Source organism: Haliotis rubra, unplaced genomic scaffold (assembly GCF_003918875.1).
Source record: "Haliotis rubra isolate DU_JTF1 unplaced genomic scaffold, ASM391887v1 Scf251, whole genome shotgun sequence".
Lineage (NCBI taxonomy): Eukaryota > Metazoa > Mollusca > Gastropoda > Lepetellida > Haliotidae > Haliotis > Haliotis rubra.
In genome coordinates this window covers 606,830-630,644 of record NW_025766570.1, presented here as the reverse complement: position 1 = coordinate 630,644, position 23,815 = coordinate 606,830, and the positions used below count along the sequence as shown (strand labels likewise).

At 37.9% G+C, this 23,815-nt stretch overlaps 1 protein-coding gene across 1 annotated transcript in view; it reads right to left on the bottom strand.

The window, feature by feature from the left end:
- The window catches only part of LOC124279515 (unconventional myosin-VIIa-like), a 754,149-nt gene that overhangs the window by 346,162 nt on the left and 384,172 nt on the right, over positions 1-23,815 (bottom strand). Inside the window, exons 28-29 of the mRNA XM_046715341.1 lie at positions 6,367-6,454; positions 4,294-4,698 (exon numbers count right to left, since the gene is read on the bottom strand). Coding sequence (XP_046571297.1) covers positions 4,294-4,698; positions 6,367-6,454 — 493 coding nt within the window. The remainder of the gene's footprint in view (positions 1-4,293; positions 4,699-6,366; positions 6,455-23,815) is intronic.

Below are 23,815 nucleotides of genomic sequence, written 5' to 3'. Positions count from 1 at the left end.
CACCAATATAGTCACAGCGCCACTGAGCATCTCTATGGTGGATATTAGGCTCTTTATAAATACATTATTAGGTCTTCAGACGAAAGTCTGGAAGACCTACTGTTATTATCCGAATATTCTTCTTCTTCTTATTATTATTATTATTTGTACGGATTTTGTACCTGCTCCCCTGAAGTAACCTCATGGCCGATTTTCATGAAACTTTCAGGGATGATAGCCTGTGGGCTGAAATTGATACAATGTTGAAAAAATCCTGATTTCCTGCTTCCGGTAAGGGCAGATAACCCAAAATGTCGAAATCTTTACACCTCATTATCTCTAAAACTATAAGAGATAAATGGACCAAATTTTCACTCAATGTAGACAACACCATTATCCAACGATTCAACACATAGCAAATGTTGGCCGGTAGGTCAAATTTTCCACAATTTTGACAAAACTGAAATTTTTGCCAATTTTCACGTTTTGATGGTGCCGGTGTTTGAAAATCTTCTTCTCCAGAAAGGCATATAGTACAATCGTGTTCGATATGCCGTTAGAAGGCCCATACTCTGGACACCTTAATTTGTTCAAGGCATGTTGATATCTTGAACTGTTTTGGAGTTACTGCCCTTGGAATTTGGTCAATTTTTCAAAGACGCATTTTCATAGTGTTAATATAAATGTCACAGCTCTGCGAAAAAGCAATGGATTTCATTTTTCAAGATATCAAACTGTAGATAATTGAATGGGAAACTTTTTGGCTTCACATTATGATTATGTAAAAAATCAGTAATTACGTCACAATTATGACACAAACACAAATTTTTCACATTTCCGCACGTTTTGATGGTGCCTGTGTTTAACAATCTTCTTCTCCAGAACGGCAATTTTTTTATCTGTAATATCATTTAAAGTTTGTAATTTACTAACCTTGAGTGATCAAGGATATATTCATCTATTTCACACAAAAATATCAAGCGTTTCCTACAAAAATAGCGTTGATGACATCGTATCGGCGAAACAGTGGCCACTCGTAACATCCGGGTATTTTGTATGGGTTTTCGACGATGAGCAATACTTTTTGCTCCGCACTGCGAGGGAGTGTTGTGATCACGTGGCTTCCTATTTATATATTGCCTGTCACCAGCAGACGACTGATCTAACTGAATTTTCGCTGGCTATTTTTTTTTTGTTATAATGGGAACTGATTTTGCTTTGTAAGTGGTATTAACGATCTCGGGTAAATGATATGTTTGTTTGCTTTTTATATAACTTTACTTCCCGATTTCCATTGTCAATAAAACTTCTCATGACAGCGACTTGGCACCCGCCCTACCAGTGAAACTGTTTGTGCACTCCGATCGCACACGTACTCCCCCGATATAGCGTGCAATGCAATCGTCGAAATCACCAGAACGTCGAATTCAGCTCGTGTTGGGATACAATAGTGTTCTATATATCGTTTTAAAGCCCACACTCCAGACTACTTAGTTTGTTCAAGGCATGTCAATATCTTGAATAGTGTCAGAGTTATTGCCCTTGGAAGTTGGTCAATTTTGGCAAAACGCATTTTTATAGGGTTCAGAGCTCTGCAAAAACACAATGGATTTCATTTTTCAAGGTAACAAACTGTAGATAATGAAAGGTGGAACATTTCTGCTTCACATTATTATTATGTAAAAGTCGATAATTATGCCACAAACAGGGAGGGACATTAGGATTTTCGCATAACTGAAGGAAGCGCCATAAAATCTAGCAACAATCACCACTTCCTGGTTTTCCAATGCCCAAAGAGCAATGCGCTTTAAGTAACTTCTGGGACTCCAGCAGTTTGTTTATCACCCTGACTGTGCCAGGATCGTGCAAACCCTTTCTGCTACATCATCATGATTGCAGGAATCCAGCACATAACTGCACAATATTTTATACATTTAAAACAGAATAAAACTTCACACACACACCCCGTGGGTTTCCAAATAGTTACCAATTGGCTACTCCTCAGCAGAGAAGATGTATATTTTCAAAATGTATGTTTTGTAGACTCCCTGCACCCATACAGTTTGCTGTGAGCCTTTATAACATATTTCTTTATACTATGACTTAATATCAGCCTGAACCGGTAAGTCAATTTTGTGATATTTCATGGAATGTTTTTGAATACTGCATTGCTTTGCATCAAAAGACAGCTTTATCAAGGCATGGAGGCCCCACCCTATCTGTGTATAGGTTTGAACGCTGGCCTTTAACCGCACCACAGTAATTTTTGAATGGTTGAGTTGAGTTGGGCTTTACGTCACATCGGCATTATTCCAGCCATATAGTGACGAGAACAAGTCTGCATTAATAGACATTGTAAGTACAGAGTCAAAATGAGTTTTATTTAAAAAACATCGATTCATTACGTTGTCATTTAAAAACAGAAAAAGTCATAGCACTAAATTTTAAAGCAGGCAATTTGTTAGTCACATTACACAGTTACAATTTATGATGCAGATAAACTTCCCTCAGGTTGTTCACGCGAGAGAACAGATATCTCCTATAAAGAGACTACCACTGCAAAGTATTTTGGAGGCTTTCTAGCCCTAAGGTACACTTCAAACACCTGTAACTCCAAGAGTTAAAATGGACGCTCAAGCTGGCGTTCAAAGAAACGGTACAAGTAAAGGCAGCCACGGGGAGTGTATGGGGAAGTCTGAAGACCGTCAGTATTGCCCAGGAGGCAATCCTAGTTATTATTATTATTATTATATGTGTGATGTTGAGGTGAGACTCAAATAAATTATCTGTCTGTCTATCTGTAAAGTTACTATCACATAAAGAGGGAAGGTTTGAGTATGTCTACTTCTCTGAGGTACACATTTTGGATTATATTCTTACTCCTTCTTTGGGTGAATAAAGGTTATGATGGTGGTGGTGGCCAACACTACTTCGTGTGATGGACATGGTAGTGAGCTGGATGGATAGTGGCACAGTCAAAGTCAATTCTGGTGTGGTGCTTGTTGAAGAGGATGTCAAGGGCTACTTAAATAAGGATGTTGAAGATGTCATGGGCGACCATGATATTAGCTTCTTTCAGTTAGCTAATGAACAAGTTTCAACAAGACAATTTGGACAGTTTAGTTCTGCTCCAAGCACAGCATGGTTAACAAAACAAAATATAACAAGAAGACAAAGTCATCAATATCCCCCGCAATGGCAAAATACTCTTTAGGATTATGTCTATGAGTTATGATTATTCAAATATTTAGGTGTGTATATAGAAAAGTGGAAGGAGAGTATTGAAAGGTTTTTAAAGTTTTGATCCAGAAAGGAGCACTATCACCTATTTCAGTCTATGTCAAACTTGTTGCCATGGAAATGCCAAAAATATTTTATTCAGAAATCCCAAACTAACAAAAGGCACCAGTACACCACCAGATCTATGTATGTGCCACGTTTGGTGAAGAAACATTGAACGGTTTGAGAGTTCTGATCCGGAAAAGTGCACTACCACTAATTTTGGTTTTAGTCAAACTTGTTGCCATGGAAACGCCAAAAATATTTTATTCAGAATTCCAAAACTACCAAAAGGCACCAGTACACCACCAAATCAATCTATGTGCCACGTTTGGTGAAGAAATAGTGAACGGTTTTAGAGTTCAGATCCGGAAAAGAGCACAACCACCAATTTTAGGCTAAGTTAAACTTGTTGCCATGGAAATGCCAAAAATATTTTATTCACAATTCCAAAACTACCAAAAGGCACCAGTTCACCACCAAATCAATCTATGTGCCAAGTTTGGTGAAGAAATAGTGAACGGTTTTAGAGTTCAGATCTGGAAAAGAGCACAACCACCAATTTTAGGCTAAGTTAAACTTGTTGCCATGGAAATACCAAAAATATTTTATTCAGAATTCCAAAAACTACCAAAAGACACCAGTACACCACCAGATCTATCTATGTGCCAGGTTTGGTAAAGAAATAGTGAACGGTTTTAGAGTCCAGCTCCGGAAAAGTGTACAACAACCAATTTCAGGCTAAGTCAAAACTTGTTGCCACGAAAACGCCAAAAATATTTTATTCAGAATTCCCAAACTACCAAAAGGCACCAGTACACCACCAGATCTATCTATGTGCTAAGTTTGGTGAAGAAATAGAGAACGGTTTTAGAGTTCTGCTCCGGAAAAGAAAAATGTGCACGGACGCACGCACGCACGGACGGAGTCCATTTTAATACCCCCCGCAAAACGCGTTGCGGGGGATAATGATGGCATCAAATCCTGAAAACATATTAAAGCAAACATGTATCCATAATTAAAACAACGTCTGACCTTTTTCATACTCTCAAAGTCCATTCGTATCCATGAGGCATGAGAGGGTGAGTAGCTTGCAATCAGTAGGCCAACATCTTCTTTGAAGCTTGTCTCAAACATATATGTCTGTTGTGGACTTTCTGTCTGGATTTGGTTCTTCAATTCTAAAGTAATGTAATTGTCATTGGGATCCATAGATACGGATTCAATATCTGAGAAGAAAAAGTCAGTTATGACAGATTTGTCTTTAGCTCTAACAAATTTGATGCCATCCATGTTCACAGCCAAAAGAGCATCACTGGTATGAGACCACAGTCCTCTGTGTACAATCGGAAATAGTGTACATCCATACAAAGGAAACTGTTTCACACATGTCAGATACCATACTTTTGCTGCAAGTTCTGTTTTTCCACTTCCAAAATGCTGCAATGAAAAAGGAGCCCAAATGCTTATGCAAAGTGGTAATGACAAAAGATGTTCACAAATTAAAACATAGTCATGTTTTTTCCACAAATAAAACCAGTGCCATGATCTCAATGCATTTTAACAAAGCTGATTTTGGATATTTTGGAGGAAGATGCATTCTGTAAAGATAAACTATACATGTATATGTACAATGCTCAAAATACACTATACTACAGTATCATTCAAACTGAGTTTTAACGTACGGCATCATATTACAATACTATAGACATGGTCAAAACAAGCAAGTAAATTCTGAGATATGGAGGTTGATAGTTGAGTGTATTTCTCTGCTGCACAAATATGATATAAATAATTAACTACATATAGACAAATACTGACTTTAAAAAAGATATATATGGCCACAGCAGCTGCCACATTGTTAACAAGGTCAAAATTTAATAACAGAATATATATATTGAGTATCACAACTAGCTACACATCAGATTTCAATACATTCTCTGGGAAAATGGCTCAGTGATAACCATAAAAAGATGTTATAATATGGCTGCATTGTATCAATGAATTACAATAGTATGATTGAAAGCATTTTTGCTTCTTGTTAGATGCCTGCAGTATAATGACAGCCTTGTAATGACTAAGTCCACACAAATTAAGGATTGATATAATTAGAAATGACCCACACAGACGAGGGGCAATCAACCAAGTCGCTGGGACAAGCAAAGTTGCCTGGAGGCAGATCTCTCTTGAAAAATAAATCTTCCAAATGTGACTAATGCCTGTGGTGATAAATGCTGTGAACTAATATCACTTATATGAAGATTAACTTATGCCCCTTTTCACTAAATCTGTTATAATAATGTGTGTGTATACTGGCAGTTACACATGCAATTGGTACATTTCCATATCTGTGAGACATCAACAGGCATATTTATGTTGAACAGCAGTCTGTGAGTTTATCATGATAACAATCATAAAAATAAATATCCAAAGTCTTCAAAAGGCAGTAGTTCTCCACTAGACTGATCTGCTTAAAAGTGCTATGCACTGTTGAAAGAATAGTTGGCACGACCGCCAGCATTCTCTTCCCACAGAGGTTACTCCTGTCATATCTTCCTACATAACCTCTGTTCTAATACGGCCATATTTCCCGGTCCTCGTAAAATCCCCTAGCAGCAAAAGATCGCAACACGAATTATCTCCCTTCTTTCTATCCAATCAGAACACGTGTTACATCGACTTAGATTCAATTTGACTAACACAAGCAAATGCGGGGCCACAAATATCCCCCATCTGCCGGGGAATTGTGTTGATGTTACACACAAGACGTTTAATGGCTAGCTTGTCCGTTGTCAACGAGGGCGATGGAGACGCCATTGATACGCCATTACATGACTGAGTTCTGTCTAGAAGAAACGTTTACGCATCGCGCTCGGGAAGAGGTTCTAGTTTTCCCGAAGCATACGGAAATTACCGAGGCCTTGCGAATGATCACTTTTGAAACAACGTCGCTGATTGCACAACTAAATCGGCTTGTCTCCAATCACGAGCCTTGAACGCTGACACCAAGAAAGGGTCGTATTAGAACAGAGGTTATGTAGGAAGATATGACAGGAGTAACCTCTGTGGGAAGAGAATGGACTGCCAGCAGAAACTAATAATTCATACCTTGTGTGCTCTTGAAACTTCCATCGACCAATTACGACCAGAAGAGGCAAGTATTCGACCGGTTAAGTACTGCTCAGCTTCACTGTATCTACAACAATAACCTTACAATAATTCTTCATTACAAATGACAATTGCAAGCAAGCACCAATAAGGACATACTGGATACAATAAAAATGTGTTTTAGAAAAACTCAGTCAAGTTGGAATTTCAATTGTTGAAATTGAAGATCAGAAAATGACAAATCCCCCCAGCCCCAACAAATTTGAAAGAACAAATCATCTGACAGTTACTTAAAGGGCCACTGATGCAGAGCAATTTCCGTGGACTGGTTGTTGCTTTTGTTATTGTTTTTCTCTAGTGAGTACCCGGATGATATGCCAGAATTCATGACTGGTTCGTTACCTCTGCTGCGCCACCACCATGCACAATTGATAGAAAACATATAGACTGATCAACAAAGATGAAATCTTTTTAACTCGATAATCTTGATGTTGTTGTAAAATTATGTAGACTGTGATGAATAATTTGGTTTCTTATAAACAAAATATTCAATTTGATAAAAATGCTGATTTTGATGTAAAATGTTGATTTCATAGTAATGTTGACTTTATAAAAATGTTAACGTAAATGGATGTAGAATTTGATTTAAGAAATAGTTTGACCTTGAATTTGGTTAGAAGCCTGATACAATAGCGTGGTTTTGAAAGTAAGAGTAACTAAGTACATGTACATGGGGAGTCTTGGGGAGAGTAGTGAGCTTGGGTTCACTACAAGTCAATCTTAATGTTGTATTAAATGGCATTATTTTGATAACAAATGAAAACATTTTAAGCTTAACCATATGCCAGTGGTAACAAATGTTAGGACTGAAATAACAAAGTCAATGTACGTCTTTATATTTTGTCTTATAATCCTAATTAGTTTATTATCATATTTGTATGCATTTTGACACTTTTTTTTCCTTTTTTTTTATTCATTCAAAATCAGTAGATACAAATATACAGAGTACATGATGCAAGAACACTTGTACAACGTAAAACAGAAATTCTTATTGGTTGGCATTACACATATTGGAATCTTCATTAAGCTGGGAATGTGTGCAGTAGAGATGACCATTTTCTGTCAAATTGTAATATGTTTTGATTCTTACTGGCAATAAACTTTTCAGTCTTGAAAATATCACTCAATATTTTTACAAATGTATCCAGTGATAACTTAATTTTTTTAATACTTGATATATGGATATATTTTTTACTGGCAAGATGTATGTGATTCATAAGGTCGTTATTATTTCCGACAATTAAGACTGTATATTTTGTCAGGGTAAAATTTTCTGATGATTTATCTTCAATATATTCTTTCAGTTTCAACCAAAAAGTTTTCACACACTCACATTCCCAATAAACATGTATCAAATTTTCTGACATTAAATTACAAAATGAGCAAAGTTCATCATCTACTAATTTCATTCTCAATAATTCTTTCTTTGTGTAGACAATATTGTGGATAAATTTAAACTGGAAGTCAATCAATTTAGTATCTTTTGTACATCTTCTATATTTTCTAAAAATATCTTGCCATGGAATTGCAATATCAAAGATATTTTGCCATTTTTCACATGTTGAAGGTGGGTTTTCAGTAGTTATAAGTTTATCATAGAAATATCTGTATCTCTTTGGTGCTGAAAGTAAATCTATCAGTGATGTGTTAAGATAATGATTATGAACAATCAATAAATTCTTTCTTATAGTATCTTTCCATTTTTTTTGTATATTTGAAAGAACCTGATAATAGTCAAGAATTGTGCCTTTAATTTTGTAAGTTTTCTTAAGTTCACTAAATGGCAAAATACCTTGATCATTTCACAAGTCTCTTATAGAGTGAATACCTTTGAAATGCCAATGTCTTATAATGAAATTACTATTTTGGAATTGGTGATTGAACCAAAGGGGTTGGGATAAGATTTGATCAATATCTGTAAAATCAGTTTGATGTGTTTTATAGAATATTCCCCATGCAGCCAATACATCTTTCCAATAGGGATTCATAATACTGACATAATTTTCAATATTGGCTCCAAGCAGAAATATATCTTTAAATGGAAAGATATCAGGGCTAGAACTGCTATTATTTTGAAGATATTTATGTAAAACTGACAGTTTTAAAGAGTTTATGAATACCTGTACATTAACCATTCTGAGTCCCCCCTCTTCATATTTTCTAATAAGTGTCGTTTGCTTTATCTTATCCCGCTTATCATTCCAGATGAATTTATAAAATATATTGTTTAATTTGTCAATGAATTCCTTTGGAGGATTTGGGAGTGAAGTGAATATATGCACCAACAATGAAAGTGCTAAAGTTTTAATAACAGTTATTTTCCCTATTAATGTCAACTTTCTTTTCCTCCAATTCCCTAGAGTTCTATTAATAATTTCTAGTCTTTTTCTTGTATTAATTACCCAAAGGTTATTTAAATTAGGATTAAGTCTTATTCCTAGAATATCAAAATCCCCATTATGCCAATCAAGCTTAAGATCCTGGCATAAAATCATGCTATTACCTGCCATTGAGCCTATCCACACTGCTTTCGTTTTATCTATATTTATTCTTAAACCAGACATTTTGTAGAAATTATTGAGAGTGTCAGTTGCTGCCCTTAAACTTTCTTCACGCACATCAAGAAATAATTCAGTATCATCTGCATACTGTGTCCCCTTGTCTACAGCCCCTTTCATTGTCAAAAAATTGTGATAAATGACCATTCTGTATAACACATGATGTAGCATTATTGATTAATATTTTGATCCATTTTTCCTTATTGGGTCCAAAGCCAAACTTTCCAATTGTTAAAATTATAAATTCTTTAGAGACAGTGTCAAAAGCTTTTTCAAAGTCAATAAGTAACAAGAGTCCCTTTTTATCTTGTACTTTTGCTTCAAACAGAATGTTGTATAATAATCTAATGTTCTCACTAATACACCTTCCAGGTATAAAACCTGTCTGAGTTTCGTGAATAAGAGTATTCAATGTTTTTTTAAATTCTATTGGCTATACATGTGCTGAGTATTTTATACAAAGAATTCAGTTGGAAATTGGGCACCAGTTTTTTAACAACTGTCTATTTTTGTTAGCTTTTGGAATACATGTGATGACGCCTCTGTTTATTGTTGGACTTAACATATTTTGCCTGAATGTTTCTGATATATATCTACAAACCCAAATATGAAGATCTTTCCAGAAAAATTAAAAAAATTCTATTGGGAAACCATCTGCTCCTGGGATTTTGTTATTTTTAATTGATTTAACGGCTCGTGTTATTTCATCTATAGTAATATCACCCTCAAGATTTTCAGCCTGTACAGTGTGCAGTTTGGGTGTAATAATATCATCAAATATATTAATATATTTATGTTATTTTACCACCTGATGAGTATAGATTTTCATAAAATTGTCTTTGTTCATTTAATATAGCCTTACCATCTGATATTACTTCCCCTTTGTCATTGATAACACTATTCATAAGCTTACTGGTATAATTTCTATTTTCCAGATGACAGAAATAGTTGTTTGGTTTTTCTCCTTCCTCATACCACTGAATTCTATTTCTTATCTGTATACCACTTATTTCATCTTCTTTAATTTTTCAAACTCTAATTTACATTTGGACAGTTCAGAAAGTTTAGTTTCACATATGGTTTGGAACTTTTCTCTGATTTCTTCTTCCATTGCCAAAATTTTTGCTTCTAAATTTTTGCTTTTTTCAATTTTGATTTGTTTAAAGTAGGAAGAGAATGATATTGTTTTCCCCCTTACTTTCATTAAAAATGTTTCTAAGAACAAAGTGTCGCTTATATTAAGTTGTAGTTTAGAATCTTCAATATCACCTAGTTCATCCTCAGTGCAGTTACAGTATTCTAATTTTGTTTCAAAAAGCATATCCTTGACTATATTTACATATTCTTGGTTATAAAGTAATGATGTATTTAGTTTCCAGTATCCTCCACCCTGTTCCTTATTAAGTTGATTAGAAAAAGACATGGTAATTGCTGAATGATCAGATTTATATCCTGGAAGTATTGAACAGTCAGTTGTCATGTGGCCGTATGCATATGTCGGTGTAAAATGTAGTCCGGGCGTAAGTAAAATGTGCGCCCGGACGTAACGTAAACCGGTATGCACATATTAGACGTAGTTAAAGTTACGCCAGTCATAGCGCTCTATATTTACGCCACCTACCCAGCAGGCGTAAGCCAGGCGTAGCCCTGTAGTGGAGGCACTGTATGCCAAGGGTTTTTTTCAGCCGCACATTTTAAAAAGGTTTGAAAAGTGAACGTAGTGCGAGAATTGCGCTCTTGTGGTCCTGGATCTGCGTACGGCTATACAAGTACACAGAAATGTAGAATATTTAATTTCCTATTCGTTGGTTGTTACGCGGTAAAAAACTGTCAATTTCTCAGCTTTTTGTCGTGCACCGATAAAAGCACTCTGCTACGATTTTTTTAATTTGGCATCTTTACAGAAAGTGTGAGTGAAGAAAATACAGCCTGATATCTGAACGACATAAGTGTATATGAATTGGGTTTATGTGCTAATGCATAACGTTTCACGCTCAACATTAAAAATGACTTGCAATAAGTGTCCAAAATGGATTTTCTTCTATGACGTCAACCGACGACAGAGAGGTCATACACGTATGAAGATAAGGGGGCATATAACTCCGCTATGTTTAATACTAGGTCAATGTAACTCAGATCACTTGGAGAAAAGTTGTTGTGGATACGGACGCTAAATTGTCGTTATGCTGTGTTCACGGTGAACCAACATATTCCATTACAAAGTTCCCCAATGTGAGCGGATCACAATGTTTCACAATCTATAAGAAAAGATTGCAATGAATTACTTGAGAAAGCAGAATAGCGATTTGGATGGCCCTATCCTAAGTTAGTTCTTAGATTCCCATATTCTCCTGTTTGTGTAGATGTAGTTTGACTAATTTTGCATCATTATAAACGGAGTACTAGCCATATCTTCAAATGTACTGAAATTACTGATAATAATACAACATTTTAGTTGACGTCATGACTTGTTTTATGCATTTTGCGACATCGGAAAAAGACGACATTGGTTTGCTGATTAGTATATATCTTACCTAAATTCCATTAATTGTATTAAAGGTCTCGGCTTCTATGTCATAATTAAACTCTCTCTTTAGCAAAACATTACATGAATGATTTTACCAATTAAATAGTGTCCTGAATATATCAACACTTGGACGGTTTGACTGCGTATCTTATTGTGAGCAACACGCGCACCTGTTTGGCACCAATTTAACGTAAATGAAAAATAATATTTCACAACGCCCAAATATTTTGCAGTTATGGCTATGTGTGATCTTCTAATACTTGTGTAAAGGTTTAACATATTGTGTACTACACTAAATGTGTCAATTTCTTATGTAAATATTATTCAAACAATCAAAAACTTTCAAAAAAATAAAAACACCTACCCTATATCCACGTATAATATGGTATTGAACAAGGCTAAATGTATATACTGAAATTAGTTTGATGAAAAAATATCTGAACGATATGCAAAATGTACCGTATATCATAATACTGAAAGTGTATTCAGAAGGATAGGGCGATTGTGTTTACTCTTGTTCAACCGACCTTCACCTCAAAGAAATTGCCTAACATGTACAACAATGTTGACGTATGACATCACTACCGCCAACCGATTTCTTATAAAATGGCGGCCTCGCTCACAAGGGTACACAGGATTTTGCGAGGACCTTTCCCTTGATTCAGGGATCGTTTGTACATAAATATGATATGTAAGTAATCAGAATGATTCTGACTATATGTGTATTTTATATGTTTTATCGTTGTCATTGTAAGTAAGAGAAGAAGCCAGAAATGCTGATAATTACCTTTGTCGTTCTGCGTGATTTTGCGTCAGTCATGGCGTCACGCTGCACGAAAACTTTTACAATTTCTTATGAAATATCAAATCATTGCACTGTATCTGTTTTAATTTCCCATTTCTTGCTCACGATACTCTTTCCATGCATATTCTAAAGATATTGAGCAATTGCAAGCAATGAATAGACGGCTGAAAGTCGGAAAATTTCACAAAAATGCTACGTGAGTGTAAAATCTGAATTTTTCTTTCTTTACAAGCGCAGCCTTCGAGCACAGCGTTAGTTTGGACTTTTCACACCCAAAATCTTTCGTTTCATTTTATCACGACTGTTGATATTGGTGACAAAGACCATTTGTAATTTGATTCTAAAGTGTATGGGGAATCCAGTGATGCATTTGTCACAGCTGAATATGATATATAGATTACGGGATGTAATTGGCGTCTCAATTCGGCCTTCGCTAAACGTGATTTTGTAAACACTATAGATTCTATGAAGGAAAGCGCCGGCGTTAGGTGTAAGTGTATTTTCAGAATTATCATTAGTGATTTCATGAAAACCTGATATCAGTGATCATTAATACGCTATTTTTGAAATTCAATACTTCTGAATAGTAATTGTCCAATTTGAACATTTCAAAACATACACCAAATAACGCTGTGAATCGTGATTTTGTAATGTGTCAAAAATGGCGACATTTCTGATGAAGCCTTTTTTGAAAGTCCATGTTATTTCCCCACCAGGATCCATTGGTAAAGTTGGGATTTCTCGGTTTTCTTTGGCTTTCCATGATTACGTCTGAAAGGGATGTACCGCAAAGTTGTTTCGCGCCTTTTACCGGTGGTTTAAAAACGTTCGAAAATCTAAAAATAGCACACCGCGCCTCGACGTAAATCCGTTAAGTCGGGCGTAGTAACGCCTAGGCTTAACCGACGTTGTGCATGACGTGTAAGAGGAGGGCGCTGCTAAGCCCGACGTAGCGTGTTACGCCTGACGTAAGCTACGCCCGACATGTGCATACGGCCAATGGTTGCTAAATCTTGAGAAACTAAAAAGAAATCAAGTCTGGACTGTTGTTTAGGGTTTCTTTTCCACCATGTGTATTTCTTTACATCATAATTTCTCTCCCTCCAAATGCATTTTGAAACTTAATAAAATGCACACGATCTGCTTATACTTAGTGAATTTATGTAACAGTGTGTAAATAAATGTCATTTTAATGTGTTAAACTTCATTATTTATAACTTAGGTATAAAACTTCATCATTATCAAACTAGCATGTGTTAACACTAACACTTGCACTGTTTAATCAATTCACTGATAAGCTAGCTTGGGGTCTATTGTTAAGGGTAAGTGATCTGTGTCAGGTTCAATCTCTGCATTGGCCTGTTGTCAAGGTTCCTATTGTTTCATAGATTTCACTTTCTCGTCATATTTAAAGCTTTCTACTGCCTTTCATTTGTGGCAGTATACATTTTTCTCCTTGAGACCACAATACCTGCACAGCACCAGCACATTATGGGGTAAGTTAAGTTAGATCTTTTAGTATTACATGTATAGTAGGGCTATTAGGATTTTGTGTATTAGATAACATGTTTTAAGGAATAGTGTTTTATCATATTTAGTGTATGTAAGGTGTTTGTCTATAAATATATGCATGCTTAGTATTTTAGACAAATATATGATGTATTGTGTACCAGTACACTAGTATACTGGCGTGAGCTTATTTGAACAGTAGGGTATATTATACTACCATGATGCTGTAATTTGTACCATGCATATGTAGTATGTATAAGTATATGTATTAGCTATTTCATGATTGGCATGATACAGTAATGTGTATCATGCATGTTTATTATAAGGTTTAGTTTCTATATGCATATTTATGTATGTATTAGGGTAAATATCTATTTATGTGTACGCTAATGCCATTTATGATGTATATCTGTATATACTAGCAATATAAGGCAATACTTTGTTTATTTAGGTTCACTGAGAATCAGATGTTTAATTAGCTGTTGGACTATTCTGCCTGCGTGCCCGAGACCAGGTGAGGTATTGTTTTCAGAATGTGATTGTAAATATTAGTAATTATAATTGTTATATATGTGAGTGATAATCAGAGAACATGTCTTTGCTTAAATCTGGATGATTGACAGTTATCAGATGTATTAATAGTATAGTGGTAACCATATTGAATGTATAACATGATACGTATTTCATTACAAGAGACATGTATTAATTGATGGATATTTTATTATTCAGGGCGTTTTGTGTTACTGTTCAGTCAACTGGGGATCTCCTTATCCCACGTCACCAGCGCTGAATAAATCCCTGAAAACCCACACAAGTGTTCGTCTTCATTGAACCAACATACAGTGTATCTGTACGAATACCTCTGTTACAATGGCATCCCTGGTGGAATAGGATTTCGGACTGGTATGAGGACATCTCGGGAATAACATCACCCTACGTTGGAACCCTATAAGTACCCCATTGATAATTGCCTCAAGTGAAAAGTGACACTTTGTATCTATGTGACTCATATGACCATGTGATAACCATGTATACAGACTGTTGGATCCCCCCTGCCAGCTGATACATTCGACATCTCATCATGTGTGAATTCATGGACTATATTATGGCACCATTTCCGATATTATCTGTGCTGTGTAACAGATTTGTATTTGTTCTGCATTAGTATAAATGCGTCATCAGTATGGAAGACTGTGCCAGTTTGCAACTGGATATGTTACATCCTGTTATGTATGATAGCTGAGTTTAGTTAGTTTAGTTTGCTAGCTAGCAAGTTAGTTACTTAATTAGATCTTGAATACATAATTATTTGGTTAGTAAAGTGATTAAGGATTAGTTATGTAGCTTGACATATGCTATAAAAGTGTATATGGTTGAGCTGTAACTTGGCATATACCGTAAAAGAGTATATTGGCAAGTTACAATTTGTGTCTTTAATTTATCTATAAATTAGAATGCATAAGTTGTTTAGCTAATTGGTTCGTATGTTTAGTTAAGCCCTACTTTAGTTTAAATCAGGCAGGTAAGTATTGGGTTAACACTGCACCACTTAGCATTCCTGTCCTATCTGCCTTTGATCTTGTGTGTCATTGGTTGGAATTATTTGTCATTTTGGTCGAGGTATCCTGGTAAGTTTGGGTATTAGGTTACTAACTCATTTATTATAGCACCAAGTTAGTTCCTAATATCTATCCATTAAACATAATTAAATGTAATTTAAACATTCAGCATTTAATATATAAATCTAAACAACATTTCAAGTTTAGTTACCTGCATACATGCAACCCATCTCCCATTTTCAAGAATTATGACTTTGGAGCGCAGCATCTGCACTTGCTAAATATTATCGTGCATATGTTTGCTTTATACCACACTTAATCATGTCTAAACTTTCTGCTGAAGAGTTGACCGCTTTTCTTGCAAGTTTTGAAAAGTTAGGTGTTAAACCTAAGTGTAAAACTGAAGATATGTTACATGAATGGGTAACAGCTATGGTTTCCATTCAGGAATCTCAGGGAGCAGCGGCCAACCCTCAATCCAATGAATCTAATGATTCCGGTCATGTAGCAGGTCCGCCAGCCCAAGGGCTGTTTAGTTCAGTTAATCTGAAACAACCTCCAAGGTTTTCTTCTTTTTTCTGGTGATCCTAATGCCAAATCCGAGTCACCTTTTGATGTTTGGTGTTTTGAGATCGAAGGTTTAATTGATTCTCATTCACATTCTGAAGAAGAGATTAAGGAAGCACTTGGGAAAGCCTTGAGAGGCGATGCAGCTCGCATTGTTATGCGGTTAGGTCACTCTGCTTCACTAACTACTATATTAGCTAAACTCAAGAGCGTGTATAGTTCTTCTATCACTGAGCAAGGAGAAGCCCTCATGGCTCAGCTCTATAGTGCTCGTCAAGGAATTCAGGAGGATGCCACAACATGGGGCTGTCGCCTTGAGGATATGCTTGATAGACTTGTAATGCAGGGTCAGATTCAGCAAGATAGGGCTACTTCAGTTCTTAGGACTGTGTTTTGGTCAGGATTACGTCAAGAGCTTAAGGACTCGCTAGGTCACAAATTCGACACCATACAGGACTTTGATCAGCTGTGAGTTGCCATACGAAGACTGGAGTATGACCATGAACAGAGGAAGCTAGAGTTGCAGAAGAAACCCGTCCCAGCCAAGATGTCTGCTCCATCTCAGCCTGCATCTGATGTTTCTAATCTTTTGGGAGTCATCAACAAGCTATCAGCAAAGATTGATCGCATGGAGCAACGGATGAACCAGATGCCACCCCAACAGATGCCCCAATCACAACCACACCCACAGGAACTTCAGCATGGGAACTCGTCACAGAACTATGAGGATGCGGCATTGGAATCTGGAGTTCAGTGTTATAGGTGTGGGCAATACGGTCACATTCAACTAGGGTGTCGGGTCAGAGTGGATCATTTGAGGCAAGGTCATTTAAATGGGAGAGGACCTATGTCAAGGGGCAGACGTTATGATCCTTCAGACAAAGCCCCACTGAAGTGCGTTCTACCATACCGGCTGGTTTGATAGGGACAGCAACTGAGACTACTGTGTTCATCAACAGTGTTTCACAAAAAGCACTTTTGGATACAGGTTCTTCCGTTTCAACCATCCCAGAGAGCTTCTACAAAGAGTGTTTGTCGTCACTAGAGATTAAGCCTCTCGCTGATTTTATCCATATTGAGTGTGCTGATGGTGAGAGTTTGAAATATCAGGGTTATGTTGAAGTTTCTGTGGAAACTTGTGGTTTGTCACCTGGTCATGCGACCACTTGTTTGTTTTTGGTTGTCCCAGATAGTCTTATACCTGTGCTTGAGTGCTGTAGGGAGGCAGCTGGACCAAACTTTCTCCAGGTTAGCAAGATTCATACACCCTGGTATCTTGCTTTCAGGAGCATTGTGTTGCAAGATAAGGAACTTTCACAGAATGAAGGGAAACTTGGATTCGTCAGGAGCTGTGAAGCATCAAAGCTAGTTGTGCCACCTAACAGGACTGTGACTGTCAAGTGCTCTCTATACAAGCAACTACCCTATAGAGATACATGTGTCATGCTCCAGCCAAGTAAGAAGTCTGCTATACCACCTGGACTGGAGATAGCTCCTGCTTTATTCCGCTATCAACACAAGAGGATGATAGAAGTTCCCATGCAAGTGTCTAATCTCACAAATCAGACTGTGGTTGTCTCCCCAAGAGCCATCATTTGTGAGATACAGCCTGTTCAGATAGAGAAGATAGTCCCTATTGACTTGGAGCAAGTAGCTGCTGAAGAGAAACAACATCCACTGGACAAGGTAAAGATATCTCCCAAAGTCACTGAGGAACAAAAGAAGAGGGGTGAAGAACTACTCTTACAGTACAGTGATGTATTTTCCACCGGAGACTTGGACATTGGCCACTACACCGAGGTGAAGCACAGAATACAGTTGACAGACACCACACAATTTAAAGAGCGACACCGACGCATACAACCATCTATGTTCCAGGAAGTGAAAGACCATTTACATCAACTCTTAGCTTGTGGTATTATAAGACGCTCTTACAGTCCCTGGGCCTCGAATGTTGTTCTTGTTCGCAAGAAAAATGGATCTTTACGGATGTGTGTGGACTTTAGATCATGAAATCGGCGAACTATTAAAGATGCTTATGCTCTGCCTCGCGTTGAAGAAATCTTTGATCGACTTGCAGGTTCCAAATTCTTCACCGTGCTGGATATGAAGTCCGGATATCATCAGATTGACGTCAAGGAAGACCACAAGGCAAGAACAGCATTCACAGTCGGCCCACTGGGGTTTATGAGTTCAATCGTTTGCCATTTGGACTTGTAAATGCACCAGCTACGTACCAACGACAGATGGAACATATGCTGGGAGAACTTCACCTGGAAATATGTATGATTTATCTGGACGACCTTATTGTATTTTCTGACACGTTTGAGGAGCATCTGTGTCGTCTGGAGAGGATTTTTCAACGCCTCGGGGAGAGTGGGTTGAAGTTAGCTGCCAAGAAATGGGATTTCTTTCAAGAAAAGGCCAAGTTCGTTGGACACATTGTCTCTGCTGAAGGAATCCAGACCAATCCTGCCAAGATAGAGAAGATTGTGAACTGGCCAACACCAAAGAATCCTGAAGATCTGCGTCAATCTCTTGGATTTGCTGGATACTACAGGAAGTATGTCCAGAACTTCTCTTGCATCGCCCACCCTCTATCTGATTTGTTGCCTCCTACAGTGAAAAAGAAAGGTCGATACAAGAAGACTACAGAACCAAAGACAAAGTGGACTTGGGGTCAAGAACAGTCATCAGCATTCCAACAACTGAAAGATATACTGTCGTCACCACCTGTTCTCGGATATGCAGATTATGCCCTACCCTTTGAACTGCATACAGATGCCAGCAGACCCAGAGGAAATCTTACCAGTATGACACTGAGAGATTGGAGGAAGGCCCAGAATCGAGATCCAGTGTTATATAGAGTCATCACAAGCCTTCATCATGGAAAGATCAGAGAACATTCCCATAGGTCTGGCCAGAGAATTACAACACCTGCAGCTACAACAAGGAGTGCTCTACCGGATAACAACATCTGATGGTGAAGAGAAGAAGAAGCTGGTGCTACCGAAGGATTTCATCGAACGAGCTCTCAGTGGACTTCATTACGATATTGGCCATCTTGGTAGAGACAGGACGCTTACACTCTGCAGGGAGAGATTCTACTGGCCAGGGATGGCTAAAGATGTGGACAAGTGGATAAAGAACTGTGACAGATGTCTCGGAAGTAACAACAACAGAATGCAAAGCCCCACTAGAATCCATCGCAACTTACCAGCCGCTTGAGCTTGTGTGCATCGACTTCCTGACCTTGGAGATTTCGAGAGGGGGATACCAGCATGTTCTTGTTCTGACAGACCACTTCACGAGATATGCCCAGGCCTACCCGACAAGGAACATGACTGCTAAGACCACCGCAGAAGTCCTATTCAACAATTTCTTCGTCCACTATGGTTTTCCTCTCAGGTTACACTCAGATCAAGGAGCTAACTTTGAAAGCAACATGATCAAGGAATTGTTCAAGTTAGCAGGGATCGAGAAAAGTAGAACCACACCATATCACCCCCAAGGGAATGGGATGTGTGAACGCTTTAATCGTACCCTTATCAGCATGCTCGGTTCCCTGAAGTCATCCCAGAAGACCAATTGGAAGTCCCATGTAGCACCATTGGTCCACGCTTACAACGCCACTGTCTAAGACATGATTCCACCAAGGAGAGTCCCTTTTTCTTGATGTTTGGAAGACAACCCCGCTTACCTGTTGACGTAGCTTTGGAATAGGTGCCCCAGCTGGACAGCAATCCAAAACAGCTTACATCAAGGAGTCGGCCAACATCTGGCAGATTCCTACAAGTTGGCAACGGAAGCAGCTGACAAGGCAAGAAGCAGACAAAAGGGTAAGTATGACATCAAGGTTAGAGGAGCTACTCTCAGTGTTGGCGACAGGGTTTTAGTAAAGCAGCTTGCTTTTGATGGGAAGCACAAACTGGCAGATAAATGGGAGGAAGATGTCTATGTAGTGCTGGATCAACTGAATCCTGAAATCCCTGTGTACTGTGTTCAGAGAAAGATGGACAAGGCCGTTCCAGGACACTACATAGGAATCTGTTACTGCCAGTTGGCTCACTACTACCCACACCGGACAAGCTAAATGCTGTTCCAACTGTTCCACCACCAGAGAAGAAACAGAAGGAAGATCGGATAGCTGAGCAACCTGATGAGTCAACCTTATCTGAGCCTGACAGTAAGCCCAAGGTCTATTCTATTGAGGCCAAGGTGCAGCCTGTTGAACTCACCAAAGAATCTTCAGTGACCAGTGTTCCAACAGATGCTGATCCACCGCCTGAAAATGAAGTTCCCAATGGACCAGAAGAATCAGAAGATTCCACTGATACCATGGTTCAGGAGGGGGGAACAGGAGGTGAGCACACAGCTGATGAAAGTTCCCAACCAGCGATTGAGGAACATGAAGAACAAGAGGAACAGAACATCGCCCCACGTCGACGTCCCAGGAGAGTTCTACCAACTCCACCGCTTAGACGTTCAGGAAGACGGCATCAGCCTCCATCTTGGCAGACCAGCGGAGAGTTCCAACAACATCAGCAGGAGATGACTGGCAACAGAGAGCTATTTCTTTTGAAGAACTTGGCAGAAGATGGACTCCTGCAGAACCTGCCGAAAGATGCATACAGAGCCATGCTAGATCTTGTGACTGGCTCCACGGACTGACTGTAAATATCAAGACAATATTTTCCTTGGGAGAGGAGAATGTAACAGTGTGTAAATAAATGTCATTTTAATGTGTTAAACTTCATTATTTTATACTTAGGTATAAAACTTCATCATTATCAAACTAGCATGTGTTAACACTAACACTTGCAATGTTTAATCAATTCACTGGTAAGCTAGCTTGGGGTCTATTGCTAAGGGTAAGTGATCTGTGTCAGGTTCAATCCCTGCATTGGCGTGTTGTCAAGGTTCCTATTGTTTCATAGATTTCACTTTCTCGTCATATTTAAAGCTTTCTACTGCCTTTCATTTGTGGTAGTATACATTTTTCTCCTTGAGACCACAATACCTGCACAGCACCAGCACATTATGGGGTAAGTTAAGTTAGATCTTTTAGTATTACATGTATAGTAGGGCTATTAGGATTTAGTGCATTAGATTACATGTTTTAAGGAATAGTGTTTTATCATATTTAGTGTATGTAAGGTGTTTGTCTATAAATATATCCATGCTTAGTATTTTAGACAAATATATGATGTATTGTGTACCAGTACACTAGTATACTGGCGTGAGCTTATTTGAACAGTAGGGTATTTTATACTACCATGATGCTGTAATTTTTACCATGCATATGTAGTATGTATAAGTATATGTATTAGCTATTTCATGATTGGCATGATACAGTAATGTGTATCATGCATGTTTATTATAAGGTTTAGTTTCTATATGCATATTTATGTATGTATTAGGGTAAATATCTATTTATGTGTACGCTAATGCCATTTATGATGTATATCTGTATATACTAGCAATATAAGGCAATACTTTGTTTATTTAGGTTTTCATTACAAGAGACATGTATTAATTGATGGATATTTTATTATTCAGGGCGTTTTGTGTTACTGTTCAGTCAACTGGGGATCTCCTTATCCCACGTCACCAGCGCTGAATAAATCCCTGAAAACCCACACAAGTGTTCGTCTTCATTGAACCAACATACAGTGTATACGAATACCTCTGTTACATTTATAACATGACTGTAATATCTAGACATGTATCATATTTCACACACACGCCCTAAGTGCGATCTAGTGTATGTTGTCTGTCTCATTACCTTTCACGGTAAAAAATTGATTCTGTTGAATGCCATAACAAATAGATTAAAACAAAATGCAAATATTAAAATTAAAACAGACTAAAGTCTAATATGCGAAAAAGTGATCTATCGTTTCAGGTTTTTTCACATTGGTGTATCCCATTGGTCACCCAAGATAGCACACCTGGCAAGTAATTTCATGATGTCCGCCATTAGTTAGCCCATAATGAGCTACCAATCAAGGTTTTGGCGGTTATTCCTTTGAAGGAAGGACGTTGTTTTTACAAAGAAAATTTTCGACAGGGTGTATTCAGTATAGATTAGTGAATCTACATACTTAAACACTACCTTTTGACAAATCCACTGTGCAGGATAAAAGCAATTAATCAATCAGCTGCGCCACCCGCAAGAGCATTTGGTAGCATAAGGGCGTATCCTTACATTGATCACCAAGGTTGAAATAAAATTTCATCTTGGAATTCATTGGAAAATGTAGTCATCTTTCATAACCATTAACATTTCCATCTTCATTATCATGATAACAAATGAAACCATTTTGAAGTTTAACTTTATCTGCTAGTGGTAAAAAATGTTAGGACTGAAAGAAAACGAAGTCTATGTACGTTTTGTATTTTTGCCTAATAATCCTAGCATAATTTATTTATGACTATATTTTTATGCACTTTGGAACTTCATAACAAAGTACACAATCTGTTTTCAGTGAATTTATAATATAACTGTAATATTAAGTCATTTTATAGATTGCCTAAGTGAATCATATTTCACACACACGAAAGTGGGTCCTGGTGCATGTTCTCTCACATCGAAGAAGAAAGCGAAGTGGAATGATTTTGACAAATGAATAAAAACAAAATACAAATATCAAAATTAAAACTGGCTATAGCAATAATATACCGTCCATTTGACGAAGATGTAATTTTCTGAGTAAAATTGATATTTTATACTAATCCTGACTCATGCTTATTGCTTGTCTCCTTCCTCTTGCGAACTTTATAGTGGAACACTTGTATCTCCTATTGAAGCTCCCTTCAATTAAACAGACGTAAAACACTACTCACCAGAGTTGTCTCTTTTTCCGCTTTGGCGGGAAACCGTGGCGCCACCGTTCTCCCATGCTTCACTCTCTCCTGATTATGAGCCCAACATTTGAATTTACAGGGAAATCCAAAGTGTTATGTGGGGAGGATGGGAGGGCTTACCTCATGAGTCAGGATAAGTATAAAATATCAATTTTACTCAGAAAATTACATATTTTTCCTTATCCTGACTCATGCTTATTGCTTGTAGAATCCGACGGATTGGCGGCAGGCTGTTACTTTGGATGTCATGTAGTGATTTACGTCATCTATACCCCCCTATGGGAACTTCGTATTGGCACTGTATGTAACTGCTAATCTCTGCTGCTGCTGCGACCTTGTCCTTCCAGCTGCCTTTTGATGGGGGGACCACAATCATTTACTTTTGGTCCTTTCTTCTGTTAACATTTTATGTGGATTTTTGCGACTCCATTTCTTGATGCAAGCACCAAGTGGAGAAGCGACTCTTTTCTGTACGAGTATCCTTACAAGTACTGGGTCATATCACTTATGCTAGTCGTTAGATGTGCATTGAGACTTAAGCAGAACTCTGCTGAGTGTAGGCTTTGTAAGTCATGTGATAAAAGGGCGAGACTTCGTCTCAACGCCTTTGCGGGACTGTCAACTGTTGTGCTACAACCAGTGGCCCGAAATGGTGAATGCCAGAGACGTCCTCGGTGGCGATGTCCCTCAGGTAGTGGTTTGCAAACACCATGTCTGATTTCCAAAAGCAGCCCTCCATTATCGTCTTGAGCGAGCAATTCCCATTTAGAGCGAGTGTTGACGCCAGAGCTCTAACTTCGTGTGGGTTGGAGGCTTTTGGAGGATCTAGTCCTGCTGCTTTGTAGGCCCGTAGTATGACAGTTCTGATCCAGATTGATATCGTAGTGCGGGAGACCTCCGTCTGTGTCGCTGTTGATATCGGGACGAAAAGTCGTTTGAACTTGCGTCTCCTGATTCTGGATCGTTGTAGATATACTTTTAATGCTCTCACTGGGCA